The following is a 22012-nucleotide window of genomic DNA, read 5'->3' as shown; positions in this document are numbered from 1 at the left end:
TCACTTTTCCTTAAAATCTGCTCTTTATTCTGTGTATTGGTATCAGGTAAGCATATAATCTTCCAAAACAAAGGAAAACTGGACGTCATTCTAGATTGGCTCCTGCGACTGTGATTAGCACGTCCTGTACAATTTCACTGCCTACATGTTTCTAAACGTGCTCCTTCTATTTTCCCACTGTACTTTACCTTAGTTTGAGCCCTACTCAGCTCTTCTCTGGAATTTCTGCTTCTAACACTCTCCCTTTCTCCAGAACCCTTCTCATAATATTTTCAGTTATCTTTCACAAATGTAAGACTGATTCTATTTAAAATTCTGCAGAACTATATAATCCTCCATCTGTTGCCTACACTTTACTCATTTTACACACAGTATAAAGTCTAAACTACTGAGAATGGCTTATAAGACCTTCGTGATGTGGCTGCACCCTCTCTAGTGTAAGACAGTGCCATTAGGACACTAACACTCTAAGCCACCAATGCATGAAGTTTCTTAAGTGAATCATGTTATTGAATATAATCAAATGAGCTGATTCATTCAAAGTGCTTAAAATGGTGCCTGTTGCTTTACTACAGTAAAGGACTGCATGTGCTAGCTGTAACTATTTCGTACTTTCTCCTCTTTCCTCAGACCACCAACACACTCTCCCCACGCTAACTCTGAGCTGATGATGGGTTCCATTCTACTGAGAAAACAAGACAAAAAGCAAACGGAGAAGGTTCTCATACTGCTAACCCTACGCAGTCTCTTTTCTCCTGACCTGATGGATGAACTGTTTCTTCTCCTACTTGGCCAACATTTCCACTTCGTGCTAAATCCCATCCCCTCTTCCACGGAAGAATACTGTTTCAGCAATTCTCCCCTCTTTCCTGCATCAGCAATATTTCTCTCTACTGGATCATTCTCATTAAAAAAACAACCCTAATGTTACCTTTTCCCTCCTTAAAAACCAAACCAAACAAAAACCTCTCCAGATCTCACGTCCTCTGTCCTGGTTTCACTTTTTTTTCCTTCCCTTTACAGTAAAACATGACAGATTTATCTATAAATAACTATCTTCTATTTCTCATTCCCCTCTTTACCTTGAACCTACTCCATCGAGCTTCGGCCTGAGGCTGCTCTTATCCTAATGGAGGTGCTCTTATCAAGATCATCAGTGACCTCCACAGGGCTAAATCCAATGGTCACGCTCAGTCTTCACTTTACCTGACACATCAGCCACATCTGAAACAGATTATCACTGTTCCCTTGAAATACTTTTCTTTACTTGGCTTGGTTTTCCTATCCCTGTGGCCACTTCTCAGTCTCTCTCGCTGATTTCTGCTCTCTCCCATGTCAGAACACCGAAATGCTCCCAGGGTTCAGTCTTTAGGCATCCTTTCTTTTCTCCATACACCCACTTTCTAGGTGCTTTAATCCACCCTTTTAGGGCTTTAAGTGTATATCACAATTCTCAAATTATTCTGCTATAAGCCAAATGAACTCCTAACTTACATGTCCAGTCCAGACAGTTCCCCTGAACCGCAGGGTCATGTGTCAGTCTCTACTAGGTATCTCCACTAGATTTAACAGGAATCTCAAACTTAACATATCTAATCAATCATTCAAGAATATGGTGACAATTATCCCCACCCCTGATCCATGCCCCTTTGCAGCGAGCGACTCTAATCAAGGAGTGGAGTCCATTTCTCCATTCTTGAATGTAAGTGTGTTGCTTTGACCACCAGAGGAGGGCAGATGTGATGCTGTGTCAGTGTAAGTCTCAAAAGATTGTAAACGCTTTTTCTTTCTCAGAATCCTGCAACGTCCAGGCAGACAAACCCAGGTTAACCCACTGACTAACAAGAAACACATGGCCTAATCATCCTTTTCATGCCAGCCAATGGCCAGCTAACCCCTGAGGCAAAAATACCTGGTTGACCTACAGATGCATGAAGAATCCCAGGAAGGATCCCAACACCTATCCAGCTGAGCCCAGCCTTCTCTGCCAACCCACAGAACTGTGAGCTAAACAGCACTCATTTTAAGTCAGCAAGTTCTGGGGTGGTTTGCTATGCAACAGTAGCTCTAACCTCCCTACCCTTTCCTGGCAGAGTAGGCAGCTTTTTTCCTGTGTTTCCAATGCATCCTGTGAATATTTGTTCCTGCAGACTTAAAAAAATAATATCATTTTTAATAAACATGGCTGCCTTTGACAGTATTCCAATAGATTAGTGATGATATTTTTTCTACCTTATTGCTCCCTATAGCCTAGCCTAAGAGTAGATACTTAACAAACACAGGTTAACAGATGGAAGAATAAATGACCCATTTGAAGAAAAAATGGGAATGAAGTGTAGAATAAACTTAGTAGCCAAGACAGAGATGGGAGCAAGGGGAGAGACAGAAGGTCAGATCTTGTCAGGAAAAAGCAAACAGATGCACCAAGGCACACTGTCCTTGGGGTTTAAGTTTCTAGAATGAACTTCCTCAGGGCTGAAGAAAAGGAAGAGGAACATTGGTCCAGAGTTCCCTACCACCGAAAAGATGGTGACATGGAATGAAAATAAATTCTGGCCCAGGACTGAAATGACAAGGATGTGTAGGGAGTCTAGAGCACAACTATATATATTGGCCCCTGTGATAGATGCTATAGGCTCAAGCATGAAAATTTCTATTGAGCTTGATTATTTGATTTTATAAAATCTGTTGACATCATCCTTTTATTTTTCTTGACAAAAATTATAAAGAGGAAAAGGATCTTAGAAATCAGCTTAGTGTCACGAAACTAACTGGAGGGAGGAGAGAGATTAAAACACAGGTCTCCTTCCTAAGTCAAGTGCTCCATCCATGCCACAGCTCACAGCGGGCAAGGAAACAAGTGGATAGATTCTAGGCTGGGACTGCAGTCCAGGATAAAGATGAAGTCTAAAACTCAGAAACAAACCTGCCTTTAATACTAATATCTGGTTACAGTGTTACCATATGAAGAATTAATCTCAAAGCAAATAATGAAGTTAAGCTATGAAAATGTGTGGAGCAGTAGCTAAAAAACCTCCTTTGTGCCTTTCCAAAGCCCATCCTAACACTCTCTCGACAGAGAACAGAATGCCCTGTCTGAGATGGTGATTTTTCCCCAATCTGCCCTGGACTGTGAGAGATGCTGAATGTTTGCATCAAAAGGCAATATATCAGCAGATAATAATCATCAGGCACTGCCTTTTATGGATGAGTTTAAAAGGGTTTTAGAAATGTCAAGTATCCTAACTAAAGCTAGTGAGTGGCTGGAGAGGAAATCTGAATTTAAAGTCTTTCCATCACTACATCATCGGAGGTTAGATAAGTAAATAACAGTGCTTTAGTAAATGGTAGTATATTCAAACACTAATCAGTATGCATGCAGATACTCAGGCAGATTCTTGCCACATTTAGCAAAATTTCTTGAGAATGTGATAAATGAGTACAAAAGAAAAAGTCTTGTTGCAAAGTAACACAGAACTCTCATAGCTGAGCTTGAAAGTATGATATCCATATTATATGTTATATATTTAAAATCTCTGGCAAAATGGTGAACTGTCTTAATGCTCTATTTGATATTTTTTTCTACAAAAAGAAGCAAATTATTTAGCTTCTTGGACAGCATCTAGAAAATACTTATGTTAAACACAGTCCTAGGAAAAACAGTTTTTCAATTGGATTATCTTATGTAAAATTCCATCAGTATAAACTTAGAATTATTAGACATCACAACGTTAAAGCTGGATTTAATTACTAAGAAAATACCCCTTCTCTATAGTAAAGATGTGTTATGAATAAATTCTGGAATGTTGATCATAAGATAACAAGAAACATATCATCTCAAACTCATGGTTCACACTGCAGAAGTGATCATCTTAGGCATTCACAATCAATAAATACCCTCTGAATGCTTGTGATGTGTGAGATATTGTCAGAGGCAATGGGATAAATAAAATGATATTTTCAAAAGAAATGAGGAAAGATAATGAAAATTAAGAATGCAATATTCTTAGGAAAAAATGGACAATTCCTTTTCTTTTCAATTCAATTCCCTTTCAAGAAAAGGGGACAATTCCCCACCTCAGTCCATTAGAAACTTACTGCCAAATTACCAATTCTAAAGCCTACTTAAATAATTTTGAATTAAAAAAGTAAATAATAAAATAAAAAAGGAAAAGTTTATATACACACCTCTCTCATGCCTTTGCATACATATAAATATGGTAAGACAAGGAAAATTTGTGACTTTTATTCCTATAATTATTCTATTTCATTAGAATAACAGATGAAATAATTTGTATGTACATATGTATGTATGCATGTGCAAAATAATTTTGCTAATTTAAAAAATAACCAAATTAGTTTAATGTGCCAGACTATTTTCAATTCCAAAGATTAATTTTAAAAACTCTATGCTTGAGGGGAAGAAAACCTAAAGAAATACTGACAATAATGCTCACAAAGCTGACATGTGAGGTGGTTTATGTATGTCCTCCTAGAGCCCATCTACTTAACTGGGAACTCCAGTTACGGTATTTGAAAAATCTTTTCCTTTCAAATCATGCCACATTCTTAAACTATGAAGGGGAAAATAACAAATACAAACAAAGCTAATGTCCTAGATGTTAAAACTAAATGGAAACAGAAATTTAAATATTATATATTAAAAAACAGATTTTTTTCATTATCTAGTAATAGGCAAAACTAGATATATAAAAACATGGCCTTTGTAGACAGGAAAACTGGCCTCATCTTCTGACTACCATTTACTATGTGTGTTTCTAGGGCATATCATTTATCCTCTTTAAGGCTCCATTTCTTTACCTGTAAGATAAAGATATCATCTCAAATGAGAATATACTACAATGCTCAAGGACAGTATTTAGTACATAGTGGTGGACTTCTCAGCATAAGCAAAAATTAGTAAATACAGTCTTCTATACATAATATTTTATTTTAGAAAGGCAAAAATGATTCTTATTTTACTAATCAGTAAAGGGAAGTTCAGTATGAATAAGCCATTTTCTGAAGCAATATGAAAAACTGGTGGGATGGACAGCAGTGGAATTCAGGAGAGAGTATCTTGCGGAATTTTAATTCTGCCACATTCAATTTTCCCAATATGATGTGATTACTACAATTTTAATTTACTTATAAAACATTAAACTATTTTTAGATTCCACACTTGTTTTTAGTTGTGCTAAAGATTAAAACTCTGGTTTCTGGAATCTGGAATCAAGCTTTAGTGATATTTTGCTGAGAATAAGAAGTTTATATCACTGGAGCACACACAAGAAATGATTCAGAAAACAGGTAATCCTGAGACATTTCTGTCATGATTTCAAATGTGCTCCAAAATGGTGGTAAAGGAAAGAGTGGTACTAATAACACTCAGACACAATGTGGGCAAAACTACACTGACGCAGTGTCAGTTAGGAACCTACTGTCCTTTAAAAAAGACAAATCTGATTTTCTTGTGGTCTTCACATTTTGTTTCACAATATTTTATTCAGTAATTTGGTTAAAATAAAAACAGTAATTATACTTTTTTTAGACAAGTTTTTGAAAAGAGCTGCAAAGATCCTCGAGGAGGAACAAAGAGGTCCTGATTCCTTAGCTCTCTTGTCTGCTGCCACGGCGACAGCATCAGGGTAACTTCTCTCTCAAAATTTTACATTTAACATGAATTTTCTGCCTGGTTACAATTTTTTCCTTTTATTTCCTTGTCCTTACCTTTAAGACTTCCTACAACCTGGATACATCTGAATGTAAAATGTTTGCTGCTCTGTTAAATGGGTAAACTAAGTCTTCACCATAATATTAATCAAGGAAGAAAAACACTATTTCACACACATGACACTATTATGTTTCCTTCAAATTCTTTTAAAAGACACTAAAGTGAATATTATATATGGAGATAATTAGCTAGAAACTGATACAACTTACATTTACAAACTAATTAACTGAACTTGCCTAATGCTTAGCATAAATCTAGAAAAGCTTATACTCCAGTATATTTTTTTCCTAAGATAGATAATAATATCACATGAATAATATGATTTGCTAACGATATACTATCTGGCTCCTAACAAAAACTAAACCAGTTGGCATTCTCCTAAGTAATCCCAATAATAGTTATGAAGGTATTTTTGTAGAAAAATAACTTAAGAGATCTAAGTGTGAATGTACTTTCTTAAAGTAAAGCAAAGAGGTCATGCGCTTCAATTCAGACAAATGACTGTACAAGCTGAGATAAACTCTCTCAATTCAGTGACTGTGTTTACATACTATATAGCCAACATGTGAACTGAAGGCCAAGAAGAGCATATTGGTGTCATATTAGGAGTTTTGAGACATTTATGGGGAAGCCTCAGCAGCTTATTAAGAAAAAAGACTTGGCTAAGTATAAGTGCAGTTTATTTGGGTCTATTTTCCAGATCAGTATGAATTACTATTGATATCATGGATGAAGGGCCTTCTGCCTAGAAGGCTGAACTGGAATCAAATGATCAGTTTAATATATTAAGAACAACAACAATAAAAAGCAAGAAAAGAGACGATTTGAGATAATCTGGAAACCTAAGTTGCTAGTCATTTCAGAGACATCAAATTCACTTAAAAGAAACAAACAAACCTGCCCAGTAGTCTCTCCTGCACCCACTGGTAAAATCAAATAGGTTCATTCTCTTGGGGCATTGCTAAGTAACAAAACTCCAATGTAAATCAACAAAAGTTATCCCTAGAACTGGTGCTTACCACAGTCATGCATTTTATAAAAAATATTAAATCAAATGTTTTCTTTATATATTTTATAGTATGATTTGCTTATTTTGGAATTAGAACAAAAAATATTAGTAATGTTTTAATAATCACACTTAATAAAAAATGTGATTAGAAATAAATGTCTTAGCTGAGGAATGTCTTAGGTCAGAATAGCTTACGTGCTTCAAAAACGTGGGAAAGGATAACATCCTCTTTATATAAAACCAGCTAGGTGAGTTGATAAATAATTAGCAACTGATAAACAACTCAGAACAAAGCTTCAGAAATGGTTTGATGAGGCAGGTAAGGCTGACAAGACTTACTCTGAAGCTGAGGCTGCTGGAAGGAAAGGGGCTGTCCGAACACAAATGGGCTGTGGACTAGGGAAGAGGGAGGTTTTGCAGCTTGATCAAAGATGGAAGGAGCTGGGAGATTGGGTCGTGACTGAATGGAATTCAATATGGCACTCAGTTGGTCACCTGCAGTGGGCAAAACAGTCAAGACTACAACTTGTTATTAATTAACATCCAAAATGGCAAAGTAAATGGTGCTTTACGACATTCAGATAGTCACACACTAGATAAAACAAGGCCAATTCAGAACTTGTGAGGAAGTTGGTGATCATTATCCTCAAATTAGGGACTGAATACTGTGTGTTGTTTTAATAATAGAAGCACTCCAACAAATTTTACATAATAGCCTAACTATAAAAACAAATCCACTTAAATTTATTTACAACATCTAGCAGTGGCATGAGAAAATACAGAGTCTATGAACTACTATAATAAGTTGATTTGTATCATACAAGTATAAATGAAAACCTATACTTCTATGTAGTATCTGACAATGATTATCATCACTCTGTCTCATAAATAGTATACTTCATGCAGAAAATATGCAAGTAATATGAATAATTTAATGTAGGATTGAAGGGAGGCAAAGTATGTTATTAACTTAGTAATATTAGAGTTATAAATTACCAAATTTATATTTTCTTTTTTAAATTTTCTATTGCCAAAGAAATTATACATTTTTAAAAGCATGAACTCTTTTGCTCAGATAGACAATATAAAAATCTGTCAGACCTATAAAAGGAATACAATCTACCTTATTTAAACAGTATCTCAAACATGAATTCTGAAATTTTCTTCAAATTAAATACAAAGGACATTAGTACAAAAATAAAAAAATATGAAATGATATAATTAGATGGATGATAGCTCCTTATTTATGCGAATATATATATTCAAAGGTTTAATTGACACTAAAGAAGAGGGAAGAACAAAAAACATATCCAGACTAGCTGAGGCAGAAACTGGAAAACAGCACTTTCCTAGCCATATTCCTTCAATATAATAGTTTCATAAATAAAATTGTAAATGAAACACCAACAAGAAATAGATATGGAAAGAACTGTGAACACAAGTTACATGCCTTTACTTTAAAAAAAATATTTAATGCTGCAGATTACAGGAAAGATTTTAGAGATGAAGAATTTTATAAAATTGTTTTAAGGTAAAAGAATTTTTGCAAAAAACAATTTCTTAACCTTGGGTAGTTCAAGAGTTAAAGAAAACTAGAACTACTACTAAAGGCAAGATAAAAATAGAGGTTAGATATGTATAATCAGATTAAAATTTTTTAATATTTCTTTGCTCCACCTAAGTATATTTAAAGTCTATTAACAAGTCCATGCTACTTCTGAACAATATTAGCAAAGTCATTTTTAAAAAGGAATACACTATTTTTATTTAATAAACATGTTCTCAAGAAAAAAAAAAGACCAAATGTTCTCAGAAATGTCTGTGTCTCTTAAAAGTTGATTTTTATCCTTAAGATGTTTTATCAAACTGTTTTAAAGACTGATTTAATGTGACAGCCACCAGTATAATTTGGACATATCAGAGACTTAAAGCATACAATTTGAATTAAACATGGCTTTAAACAGATATATGTGGTAAGTAAACACTGAGCTTTTAATTTAAGGACTGGCAGTGGCAGAAGGAAAGGAACATGAAGCAAACACCACAAAGCACTTACCCTACTCAAGCATGAAGATCTAGTTTAAGTCAGCTGAAATCTGAGCTACCAGAAATGAGTAAGCAGGCAGTACCTCAGCCTGTAGGTTAGAGCAACCCAATACAGGAGGAAGAGCCAAATAGAAATCTTGTAGCTAAGGCTTCCTTCATAAAAATACATTGTGGAAAGCAATAAAGTTATCAAATAGACAACGATTTTATTTTAAATTGAGTATTTCCTCCGTAATGATGTATTTTGTATTTTGTTGGCTATTTCATTATCTCACTTTCTCTGCAAGTCAGGTATTAAGACAGCTGACTATTTCTGGAAATCAAATCCTATGAATTAGTTTAAATAACATTTTAAAGTTAGAGTATTTCCATGGATATGGTCTTCTCCTTCCTATTGTCAAGTTGAATGCCACCTACTGACAGTATTGCTGATTTTGAAGCTATGAGTTAGGACTAGGTTCATAAGAAACAGTGTGTCCAAATTTACATACAAATGGAACTATAAATGAAATTCAAGCATAAATTATTCCAAAGTAATTATTATTTGGACTGTCCATGATTCTAGTCTCTTCTGTTAAAGTTAACAAAACAAACTGTATACTTTTAATGTTTATATGGCTTAGGGGTTTTGTTTAACTTTTTACAATTTTTTGGTTTCATTATATAATCAAACCCAAATATATAATTTCATGTAATTCAAAATTAACTAAGATAACTGATTACATTCAAAATCATACAAATTTAATAAAGCTAATATACAATATTACTTAAAAATATTACTCAAAATATTTTGATTTTAAACAGATCATTTTGGAAAGCTCTTTTTTGACTCATTAACTTTTTTTTTTACTCATTAACATTTAATTGCAAGTGGATGATCAAAAAAAGTACTAGATATAGTGACAAAGAATCTTAATGATGTGAATTAAAAGTGAGTGTTCATAAAATGGGAACAAGTAAACAAGAACTATAAACTTAAGCTAAAATGGATAAAACCAAAACTTGTTAAAAGAATACCTTCACATTGAATATATATGTATACCTATGGCTGATTCATGTTGACGTTTGACAGAAAACAGCAAAATTCTGTAAAGCAATTATCTTTCAGCTAAAAATACTTATTTAAAAAAAGAATACTTTCATAAGCATTTTGTTAGTTTTCTAGTAACAAACTTTAAAAAAGTTCTGTGGGTGAACAGTAATAATAATGGGTATAAGAGAAGGTAATGAAAATATTACAGTTGTTAAGTAAGTAAAAAACTCACTTTTAAACACCTACCTTTATTATTTCCAAGTCCATAATCAAATCCTTGGGCACTGCAACTTGCCCCTTTATTAAAAGCTTGTACTGAGAACGGGCTTGGAGGAGGAGTTTGAGAATTTTGATCCAGAAGAACTTGTTCTACAATAAAAGGAACATCTATAAAATTAGTTTCCTATATGCTATTCTCTATAGAATAAAGAGAGAAAATGGCAAGAAAGATTTTTATGATGAGTAAATTTCAAAATAACCTCACATTTAGATCTGATAATAAGTCTACCAGTTAAGTCACTGACACTGATGAAGTGCAAGACAAAGCTTTGTTTTCATCTATCGAATCTACTATTATATTTAGAAACGGAATATGCTCTTACGGAGTCAATTTGCTTTTATTGTGGCAGGATACATCACTGAATTATATTAATATTTCTGGACCAGGAACTCGTATTTGTAACAAACTTATACAAGGACATTTTATAAAATAAAAATGGATGTCCCATAAATCAGAAATTAAAATATCTTCTATACCCAGTATTCAAATAGAAAAGTATTTTCAAAATATCCAAGTATATGATATCAAAAGAAATGTTCACTTATAAAATATTTTAAGTTCTCAATGTGAAAATTATGGAAAATTTAACTTTGTCCTTATTTTTACTCATGATATAAAAGATATATTCCCTAAATGGAAGGATGATAAACCTGGTTTTATAAGCACTTTTATTAACACAGTGTAACTAATAAAAGGCAAAATAAAATCTATCAAATGAATGGTGAAAAAAGAAAATATTTATTCCATTAAAGCAGCATAATGAATAGCTGATAGTTTAAAATATACTTTAAAATTTATATCCCTTTAAACTGAAAATGGAATTGGAAGAAAGTGGCAATGTTTTCTTCCTGCCCATAAGTCAGAATTCTGCTCTACTAGTGGTAGTGTATGGTCTAACTCTTTACCAGCATGTCTGGGCTTTTTTTTTTTTCAAGAAACCAATCTGAGCACTTCTCTTAGGCAAAACTCTTCAGTATGAGGTGTTTCAGCAGCAAAATATTTCTTCTGAAATTTACCCATGAACAACAATCTGAATGGAAAAGACAGCTTTGCTCTCAACCTCTAGACTGAGAAGGTCTAAGTACCAAGTATGTCTGTTTTGACCACAGCAGTATCTTTTCCTATTAGCTTTATCTACAGACATCAAAGACCTACAAAGGATTTTTACAAAGAGGAAAGGTTTTGCTTTACTTATGCTAATCTATATGAATAAATTATTATAGTGCCAAATCTTATTTCCATACAAAATTCAGTTACAATGAGCAGACTATTTGAGTAACACATCAAACTGATCTTAGTGACTTTAAGGTACTAGCTTATTTCTTTCCTATGACCCCAGATTTTATGTCAAAATATTAAGATTCACACTACACACACACACACACACACACACACACACACACACACACACACACACACAGAGCAAAAAATCATTAAGCGATCACAGAGAAACTTCAACTTTTCCTAACACCTCTTTTAGGGTTGAGTATATACTTTAGTAGAAACAACTTCCAAATTTAAGAAGCATTTTATACAAAAAGAACCTTCTACTTTCTAAATAGATGGGAATACAATTTCCCATATTAAATCTTACTCCTTAGTATGGAAAGCATTTTACATTTTAACAATAATAGCTGCTAACCTTACCATCTGCCAGCTTTGTTATTTGTTCACTTAGCTTTCATATTGAACTTATAAATTATCTTCATTTTGTAAATGAGAAAACAGAGGCACAGAGATACCAGGTAATTTGGCCAAAGTCATACAAACGAAAAACTATAGGGCTGGCATTAGCACCCTGGCAGTGTAGTTCCAGAGTCCACTGTTACAATTTATGCTCACTGCTAGTTAAAATGATTGCTGTTGTTTGTTCTTTAGTCACTAAATTATGTCCGACTCTTTTGCAACCTGATGGGCTGTAGCTCAGGCTCCTCTGTCCTTTGTTATTTCCCAGGCAAGAATACTGGAGTGGGTTGCCATTTCCTTCTCCAGGGGATCTTCCCGACGCAGGGATCAAACCCACGTCTCCTGTGTCGCAGGTGGATCCTTTACCTCTGAGCCACAAGGGAAGCCTTGGTGTTAAAAGTTAAAATGATTTCTAAGCTACAAAGGCTCTGAAAGTCACTTAAACCATTCTCAGATTATTTAATTATGTTTATTAAAAGCTGATCTCACTTTAGGTTATTTTCATTTGTATCTCAATATCTCTGTAAAATGGAAATGTTTAAAGACTGATGGATATGTAATAAATATATTACTAATATATATGTAGTAAGTATACTATAACTGCTAAAGTTATTTTGTAAATGTCTGATTTATGTGAAATGAAGTCTTCTACTTTCCAAAACATAATAATGAAGAACAGTTCTACTCTCTCAGAACATTATTTTATGATATCATCCTCGAGTAAGAAAAATGTATCCATAAAAGACAAGGGAAAAGAACCAGGTTCTCAAGTAGTGTTCAGGGGATAACTGATGCAGTGTGGTATAATGAGCACAGCATTTGAAATATGAATGAAGATTCTGGCTCAAGCCTTTCATCTGCCTGGTATCCAGTAGTATAACAAGCCATTATAAATTCTAAGAGCTTTAGTGTCCTTAACTGTAAAATGAAGATTATATAACCGATCTCAAAGGCATGTTGTGAGGAAAATGGGAGAATGTTTAATGTACCATGTTAATAAATCTAAACATACTCTGTTATCCATATAAATTCCAAACTTTCCTGAATCTATCTATACTATGGCCATATTACCTCTTGGATAATGGTTATTATAACTTTATACTCTTCTGGATTAAAAAACACATGTTCTTTTAACTGTCTGACCCTACCTATAAATTTTGAGATTTGGTAGAAAAGTCTTATTTTGATAATACTTTTGTGACTCAATTTGTATTTAGAAAACTTAGTGAACAACGAGTGTGTGCCAAAACTGTTTTAGCACTAGGAATACAAAGATAAAGAATCTGTGGCTGACCACGAGGGATGCACAATCTGAATATGAAGAAATAAAAATTACCTTCTATGTAATATCAGTTTTGTTCTAGCAGTGAATTGGGATCTTTAGGATCAGAGATAACCCTTTACTCCGTCAGGATCAGTTAAAGCTTCACCTAAATGATGACATGACTTCCCTGGTGGCTCAGATGGTAAAACGTCTGCCTACAATCTGGGAGACCCAGGTTCAGTCCCCGGGTCGGGAAGATCCTCTGGGGAAGGAAATGGCAACCCACTCCAGTACTCTTGCCTGGAAAATCCCATGGATGGAGGAGGCTGGTAGGCTACAGTCCATGGGGCTGCAAAGAGTTGGACACGACTGAGCGACTTCACTTTCACATGATGACATGGTCTGAACAAGGTTTGGCCACCAGGAGAATGAAGAGAGGACAAAATGGAAAATCTCTTATTAAAGAAGATCATTGTTGAAAAACAGCAAAATAAAGTTTAAAGCTGAAATTCTAACAACAAAATAGGAAAACCCCAAAAGAAGCTATGCATATCCTCAATGCTCCTTTAACTAGCAGAGAATCCAATAGGATGAAATTGCCTCGGAGAAGTACAATGATCAGTGGCTTGAAAACTGAACTCGCATTTAATGTTACAAAGAGTAAAACATCTAGTCCTCAACAGGAACAGAAGAATTATCATTTAAATTATGATTTAATAACATTATGATTTTATTAATGAAATAAAAAAGCAGGTTTTACAAGACCAATTCCTAAGTTTCACATTTCCTTTTAATTCTCTTCTTTTATGTGTATTCACTTAGCTCCTAGGTTATTTCACACAGAAAGTTCAACACTTGCAAGATTTTTAAACCTTCAGCTTTGATTTTACTTCAGAAATAAACACACATAAAAGCTCTTTACAACAGAAGAAATACAGTACACTTAAAATTTCTGATTGCAAAGGTAAAGTGGAATAAATCACAAATTTAAGCCAACTTGCCATCTTCATGTCGGAGGTACTGGTTTCCGCCTCTGTCTCTAGCTAAGGACCATGCCTCTCCTTCATCACTCTCACAGAACTCTACCATGCTGTTCTTATCCAGCTGCACCCATGTCCCTTCAGAATTGGTTACCTAGTACATAACAAAAAGCATGATTGATTGGCTTGATTCTTTCAGAGCACTCAGGCCGAAGACCAGCAAAAAGTTTGAGCAATTATTCCAGTAACTATCATCAAGTTAGTTTCTGAAATTAAGACCACAGCCTGAGGTAAGACAGAAATCAATAAACAATCTTGTAAAATAATGCTCACTTTTGACTTCAGTAGTCCTCAGTCCTTCAGTAACAACAGTATATTTTTAAGGCCCAGGATAATTCATATACAAATTTAAACGGTACCCCCACACACGCGGCTCTTTGTTTGGCACGTAAAATGCCCTAACATAGCACACTTCCTATTACTGAGGTTGACAGGGCCCCTGACGCTGAGAAATAGCATGACACACTACATCAGCTGAGGCAAACGCCAGAGTTGGCGAGAGAGTGATGTCATTTGCTCAGGACTTCAGTGAGACTCACGGATGGGAACAAAGAAATGAAACCCTTTAAACACATCTCCATGCTGATTCACAGCAAATATTTTAAAGTGCTGTTCGTCCATGACAGTGTAGTACGCATTCGTAATAACAGAAAGGTATGTGCAAATACCAAACATTTATAAACAGTACAAATCATTTTGCTACATTGCTTTCACAAGAATAATTATGAGAACAAAATTATTTTTAAAAAGCACAGAAAAATAGCATCAGTATTTTCAACACAAGTAAAGATAAAGAACATTAACATCTAAAAGCCTGGGATGGACATGACAGCCTCTGGAAGAGAGAGATGCTCTGGCTGCACGATATTAAGAATGAATGTCTTAGAAGTCACGAAGCTACAAGAATCCATACCTCTCCCACTGCTTTGACTCTGTTTCCCAGAACTAACATTCCAATTGGGATACCTCTAAGGTTAGGGCAGCTTCTGATGTTGTGACCGGAAGGTCCCGTCTTCACTACCTTGTACATGCCTGGCCCTCCTCGCAAGAACGGCATATCTTGTTCTTGCATTGTGGCTTCCTGTGGGCAGCAGGAGTTTATGTCTTTGAAAAAGTCATCAGTATTAGTTTTAGGTTCCTGAAAATTTGAATAGGAAAAAGAAAGTAAACAAAATACAATCTATGATCACTTTCGATATACTCTTAATAGCTTTTAAAGCAAGTCCGTAATACACCAACTAAGAAAAAGAGCACATATCCAGAGATAACTGAAGTTTTTGTTAACACTATGTTAAAGAATCTTTCCGCTTTTCAATTCTGAATAATATTTAAATTAGAGCTGGTGAAGAAAATTATAGCAGGAGAGCAGCTGAACTTTAGCTCCTGTCCCCTCTAATTTGAGGAACATGGTAGTACTTGACTTTACTTCTGTCAGTGAAATAGTTAACAATTGGAGAAATGAAAATAATTGACTATGTGAACCACAACTGAAGAATTCTGAATTGTTCTTATTGCATCACTGCCTGTTGGTATGGGTTAAAAAGTCTAAATCTTCATTTTCTTCCATTTTTGTTTGTAATAACTATTAACAAATAGGAAAACAGGTATGAAAATTCTGGAGACTTATCTATAAACAGAGATAACAACGATGAAAAATGTGCAAGAAATAAGACTACTCAATATTAACTAGTTATGAATAAGAGTACTTATAAGAGTTTAATAACTCACCTTTTCTTAATATAGCACAAATAAAAGTCTCGTTGATTTGCTAGGCTATTATTAGACAGTGATATATTAATGCTATTAACAGAAAAAGATGATCATGTTTTAGTAGAGAGGAGATATTAATATTAAAAAATGAAGCTTGTATAAATATAATGTATTTGGATGTCAGAATCACTTCAAAAATGAAAGAAAAGAACATGCCTTAAACTTTTTGTTGAATCTGAATGCCGTGATGAAATTACTTTCTATATAAATGCAATAAAGAGAAAGAACAACCTTCCCATATTTTCTCTTTTTTCTAACTAGATGTAAACAAAATTTCCACACTGGAAGTTCTTCCACTATCATTATTACTTCTCTAAAACACATCTGAACTGCACTTTAAAACATTTTTTTGTATTTATTTATGTGGCTGCACCAGGTCTCAGTTGGGGCACGTGGGATCTTTCAGCTGTGTGGCATGTGGGATCTAGTTCCCCGCCAGGGTTCGAACCCAGGCTCCCTGTATTGGGAGCGAGGAGTCTTAGCCACTGGACCACCAGGGAAGTCCTGAAACTATACTTTTAAACACAGTGATACAGGCTCTACAAATTGCTGTATTCAAATACAGTAAAAAATGATCATAATGGAACACTTATTCAAACACTAGGTTAAAATTAAATTAATATTTAGTTATGTTATAAATAGGGTAAAATTTTAAAATCTACTAATATATTATGCAAGATGAAATATGACTGAATAGCTCTATCCCTAAGAGTAGCATCATTTTAAAAGATATGTACAGATGCCCATTATGTTGTAGAAACTAAAAATAAAATCATAAGGTTAAAAAACGTAGATTCAAAAATTCTATGTACCTGTGACTTCAATATAGGATTGGTCAGGAAAAATTTTAAATCCATTATTAACCTTCACATAGTATCTTGCAAATCTCATTGTGGTGATGAACAATCATCAATTTTGACTTACACAAATACAAGGTATGGACAATATTTACTTACTTTTAGTATAATTTTGTATCATATTAATCCAACACTCAGTTATTACCTGACAATTTCATGAAAATGAGAATTTTAACTATTTGAAAAATTTTAAATCTATAATAAAATATATTTATATACCTATGTATGCATATTTGTAAAAATTTATACATGTGCACACCTATAAGAATACAAAGACAGTACTCAAAATCGAGAGTAAGGTTTAAACTTTAATTGGGCTATTGCACTCATGAGGTTTTCAGTAAACATTTAAAATGTCTAGAGGTGAATAATTAATTTTAGCAAATACATCGTTTAGTTGTAGCAAATACAACTATTTCTAGTTTAAAGAGTAAAATTAGTCATATGTACAACTGATGTTTTAAAAATTCCATGGTATGATGTAAAAACTAAGCAAATAGTAATAGATTTAGTGAAAAAACAGTTTCACTGGTTTATGATACACCTTGAGCATTTAATTAAGTTTTGACAATATTTCTCATTTGACCACTCAGGGTAACAGTGAGAGGAAAGTCTTGGCAAAAACTAATAATAACTGCAAGTTCTTTACTGAATGACAACATAGGAATAAAATATTTTAATCAATATTTTATTGATTAAAGAAATATATAAATTAATAAATGTATAGCAAAGTTTATCCTCTTTTTAAAATACTGAACAGTATAAAAAGAACTGATAGACCTAAAATCACAGAACTATGTCTGTTATTCTCAAGCAATTCTAAAATTCACGTTTTATTCAATACAGAGATTTAAGACCTGGGCACCATCATATGAAACTGACGAACTGCAATGTTATTTTTTGCTCCTTGCAATTCCATCCCATTCTCAGATGAATATTCAAAACAGCACTGAGCAAGGCTAGGGAAAAAACAGAATAGCCATGGGGTTGAAATTCTCCCACTTAATAAGCAAGGTCTGAAAAAGCTAGACTTGTATATAACTGCTAGAGAAGCTACTCATAAAATTAAATATAAAATAGCAAATCTGAAGTCAAGTAAAAGTTGAATAATGCAGTCTTTGGCAGAAATAGAGGGAAAGGGTTTATGGGGAAACTCAATTGCAGTACTTTGTATGTAGATTGTTTTTGGCAAAAAAAAAAAAAATGATTAATCTTAAGCACAGGCTTCAAAGATAAAATGTAAAGTTTGTTATACATGCTGAAATGCCTGCATAATGTATGACTGTTCCTTCCAGTTAACTCACCTGGGGGAAAAAAGCTTTGGAAGTCCATGCAAATGCGTCCAAATCCCTGACTCCTGGGCTAGCATTAAAGATATTCTGAGTGACAAAGTTTAAGAAAGAAAAATATCAACAAAGAAAGGGAACAGGAGACGATCTGCAGAAGACGCATTCACAGGAGTAACAACGTTCTGTACGCCAGCACCAGAGTATTATTTCACTAGAGGGAAACTGAAGCCAGCTGAGTAAACCACACACCAAAGAAACTCTCATAATGTACGTTTTTGTCAAAAGCTCTCCATGGATATAGTGTGTCATGCCATTTGCTACAATTAAGAGCCAGACAGTGATTTCAAGCTTAAGACAGTGCAAGAAGGTCAACTTAAAACTCCTTTAAATGACTGACGTATCTGTTCCAGTAAAGCCAGATTTGTTCTATGATAAAAAAAGTCTGCTGTTTATAAAGACAATGTGAAGAATACAGATTGTATAGATAGTGTAACTAGGACTATGAATAATAAGCACATGTAGTTAGTATACGTGAACTTGTTATTACTTTTTAAAGTACAAAAAAAATCAGAAAGTAAAAAAAGTCCAATTCATTTTTTCACTTTTGTTCTCTTTTATAAGTGGGGGGAAAAAAATCACTTGGAAATGTTATTGAAAGCTGTTAGCAAATTTGGTAAGAAAAACATAAGAGGAAAAAAAATCTGAATTTTTATCAAAAGGTAGACCTAGTTTTCTCCATTTCAAAAGCTTAGGAAATACACAGAGCATTTAGAATCTCTAAATACAGTCTAAAAATATTCTTAAGGAACAACCAATTCACAGCAACACGGTCCCAGAAAAATCAACATTTTCACAAAATGTTTTCATGACAATTAAAATGATATACATCTACATAGATATATATATCATTCTATTAAATATATTCACTTGATCTGAACTTAAAATCTTTCCAGAAACTAGCAATTACACAATTTTACTGCTTATATAAATACAAAAAAGGGGAATATTAAAAATGTTAATGAAAGTTGTGAGCAACAAAATTCCAAACCAACTGTAAGTCATTTTACATAATGAGAATTTATTTCATATTCTCCAGTTCTGTATCTTCCTCATGTACATACATATATGGACAGATGTAGATACACATCCATATACATAATCTATGCTAACACAGAAATATAAGACATAAAAAAGCCAGGGGAAAAATGCTTCTATTGATGTGTCTACAGATAAATGCAAAACAAAAAACAAAAACCAAAGCTCCCTCCACATTTAAAAATAGATAGCAGACAGGGTACTTTCTCTTTAGGTGAAGTGGATACATGTTGCAAAGCATTCTGAAATGCCATATTGGGGGTGAAAAGGTGTCCTTCCTTATTATTCATCCATGTATATAAGAATTTGTGGAGTATTTGCTCAAAGGTTTTTCTCCTTTTCAGACAACAGTGGTACAGACTTTTGGACTAAAACATTATCAATGTTTTTTAACATATTCTATTTTTTAGCATAATTTTTTTCTAATATTAAAAGCAATGTGAAAAACATTGTAAGAAGTAATATAGATTGAGTTAGGAATAAAGAAGCAATGTGGTGACTGACAATTTTAAAAATTTTATCTTTATTTCAGTGTTTAAACTCAGTGAGTCTGAGAGCATGAGTTAGTATGTCCTCATGCTAAACTGAAATAGCTTTGGATACCTTAAAGTGATGTAAATACTAACCATGGTAACAAATTGCCAATACAATTTGTACATGTTAATTATATGTGGATCCAAATTTGACACTTCTTTTGCTTTGTTCTACATTTGTAGAAAATTCTTAGTGTACACTGGTTTATTGTAAGGCTATTTTATTAATTTTTTTGTAAGGCTATTTTTAAAACATGGTATCCTAAAAATATTGCATTTATCAAGTATCAAAAAAGCACCAAACAGAAAATTGAAGTTTAAAAATAAAATATACTTCATAGTTTCTTTTGAAAATATAAGAAAACTTAATCTAAAGATATGAACATGCATGAAAATATTAATTTCCTCAAAGTCTCAATTTCTCACTATTAAAACATAAATTTTCATACTGCATAATTTTATAGACTAATGAGTACCATTATATATGTATGTATGTATATACATATATATACATATACAAACACACACATATCTACAATAATCTAAGTCATCTTATCCTCAAAGACTATTCTGAAGGCAAAAATGTTCTGCCAAATAACATCAGAAAACTAAAGTATGCTAAAAACCTAACTAAATTGATGAGCATCAAATTGCAGCTCTAAGACAAGAAGCTTCAAGGCACAAAAGAGACAAAATAAAAGAATAATTTTTATGATGAAATACATGACCACACATGCCATGCCCAATGCCTGAGCACAGAGTTAGGAACCGCCATTTTTAAAGTGAAAAAGATAGGTATCTCAGGAGAATTAAATACAACATATATACCATGACAGTGTTATTTTAAGGCCTCAATTCCATTCTGTTTAGGAAACTTAAAATGTCAAGCTTAAGAATGAAATGAAGCTTCTGACACCCACCTAAGGACAACATATTTATTAATGGTGTATTAAGTAAGTATTTAGTGTTTACTGACTAAAAAACAGGTCTCTGCATACACACACACACACAAATTTGTTAAGAAAACAAAACTAAGAAATCTGGGGTATATTAAAGCTGTGACTCCCATGCATCATTATGTATTAAAGAATTAAATTGGACATAAAATACATGAAATATATGCTAATTTCACCAAGTACTCTCAGTAATGTTATATGAGAGAATATCAAATGATATTTTTCCTTCTCTCCTCCAAATCTTCAGAGTCCCCAAATTTAGAAAAATTAACCTATTTTCTATATGTGAACATCAATCAGCCTAAGTAGGTAGAAAGTGGTTTGTATAATTACATGGACACTCAAGATGCTTCTGTAAGAATTTGAATAATATTAGCATTGTAAACATATCTTTGAATATTTCTAATGAGGTATCATCTACTTTCCTTGATATAAACTTTATCACTCAACCTCACAATGTTAAAAGACCTCATTTTTGACAAAGTAGACAATGAAGTATGCCTATAAATTTCAAATGACTAGTATCTATTTTTATAATAGAAGTAAACTTGTTTTCCAAAAAATTTAGGCTCTATCACAGGCACTCAAATGTTTCCCACATCATGTGCATATTTATTTTCTCTCTCTTTTTAAACTTATATTTTCCCTGGTGTATGAAACATTCTATTAGCTTACATGTGGTTTCCAAATCTTAAGAATTTTAATTTAAAATCAGCTTTCCCCAGGTATCCTTGAACATACATCGCAGTATTCATCCTCATTTAACCATTAGGGTTATGTGCATTTGTATTTATGTAATTGTGGAATTCTAGCCAAAATAAAATGATTTTTACAGCTATATTTACTTTATTCTCTTATAACTGCATTTACCCTTATGTCTTCACTAGATGAAGGCAGACTAAACATACAAGCATGGGCTTTGGAATTATATGGACTGGAGTTTTAGAACTAGCCCCATCACTTACTACTTATGATCTTCGAAGAATAGTTCTCTTCTCTCATTGGAAAAATGAGAATGATACAAACTTAACATCAAATGGATATACTGAAAATTAAATGAGGGAATAAAGGTAAGGAGCATAAGACAGTCAGAAATTATTTTAAACAGTATGATCATGCCAATGCTAAGAATTAAAATTTAGCATTCAACAAATGTTGAAAGTCTGCCACAAACGAAATAAAATATTTAACACTTTGGAAGAAACAAATAGGAGTAAGAAGGGATCTTAAGTGAGTCCTAACCCAGGTGTTGGAGAAGACTCTTGAGAGTCCCTTGGACTGCAAGGAGATCCAACCAATCCATCCTAAAGGCGATCAGTCCTGGGTGTTCACTGGAAGGACTGATGCTGAAGCTGAAACTCCAAAACTTTGGCCACCTTGTGCAAAGAGTTGACTCATTGGAAAAGACCCTGATGCTGGG

The 22012-nt window shown here is 33.5% G+C and overlaps 1 protein-coding gene across 13 annotated transcripts in view; it reads right to left on the bottom strand.

The window, feature by feature from the left end:
* The window catches only part of MYCBP2 (MYC binding protein 2), a 264029-nt gene that overhangs the window by 50502 nt on the left and 191515 nt on the right, over positions 1-22012 (bottom strand). For 8 of the 13 annotated variants that reach the window (XR_011489071.1, XM_070471540.1, XM_070471542.1 and 5 more), the window contains 4 exons: positions 15006-15230; positions 14054-14186; positions 10069-10191; positions 7083-7262 (listed from right to left, as the gene is read on the bottom strand). Coding sequence is in view for 12 of the 13 variants with exons in the window: in XM_070471540.1 (XP_070327641.1) it covers positions 7083-7262; positions 10069-10191; positions 14054-14186; positions 15006-15230 (661 nt within the window). In the remaining variant the exon portion in view is untranslated. The remainder of the gene's footprint in view (positions 1-7082; positions 7263-10068; positions 10192-14053; positions 14187-15005; positions 15231-22012) is intronic. The other 5 variants (XM_070471543.1, XM_070471547.1, XM_070471548.1 and 2 more) reach the window with 3 other exon arrangements.

This window comes from Odocoileus virginianus, chromosome 8, assembly GCF_023699985.2.
Source record: "Odocoileus virginianus isolate 20LAN1187 ecotype Illinois chromosome 8, Ovbor_1.2, whole genome shotgun sequence".
NCBI lineage: Eukaryota > Metazoa > Chordata > Mammalia > Artiodactyla > Cervidae > Odocoileus > Odocoileus virginianus.
This window is presented reverse-complemented; position numbering and strand designations above follow the sequence as displayed.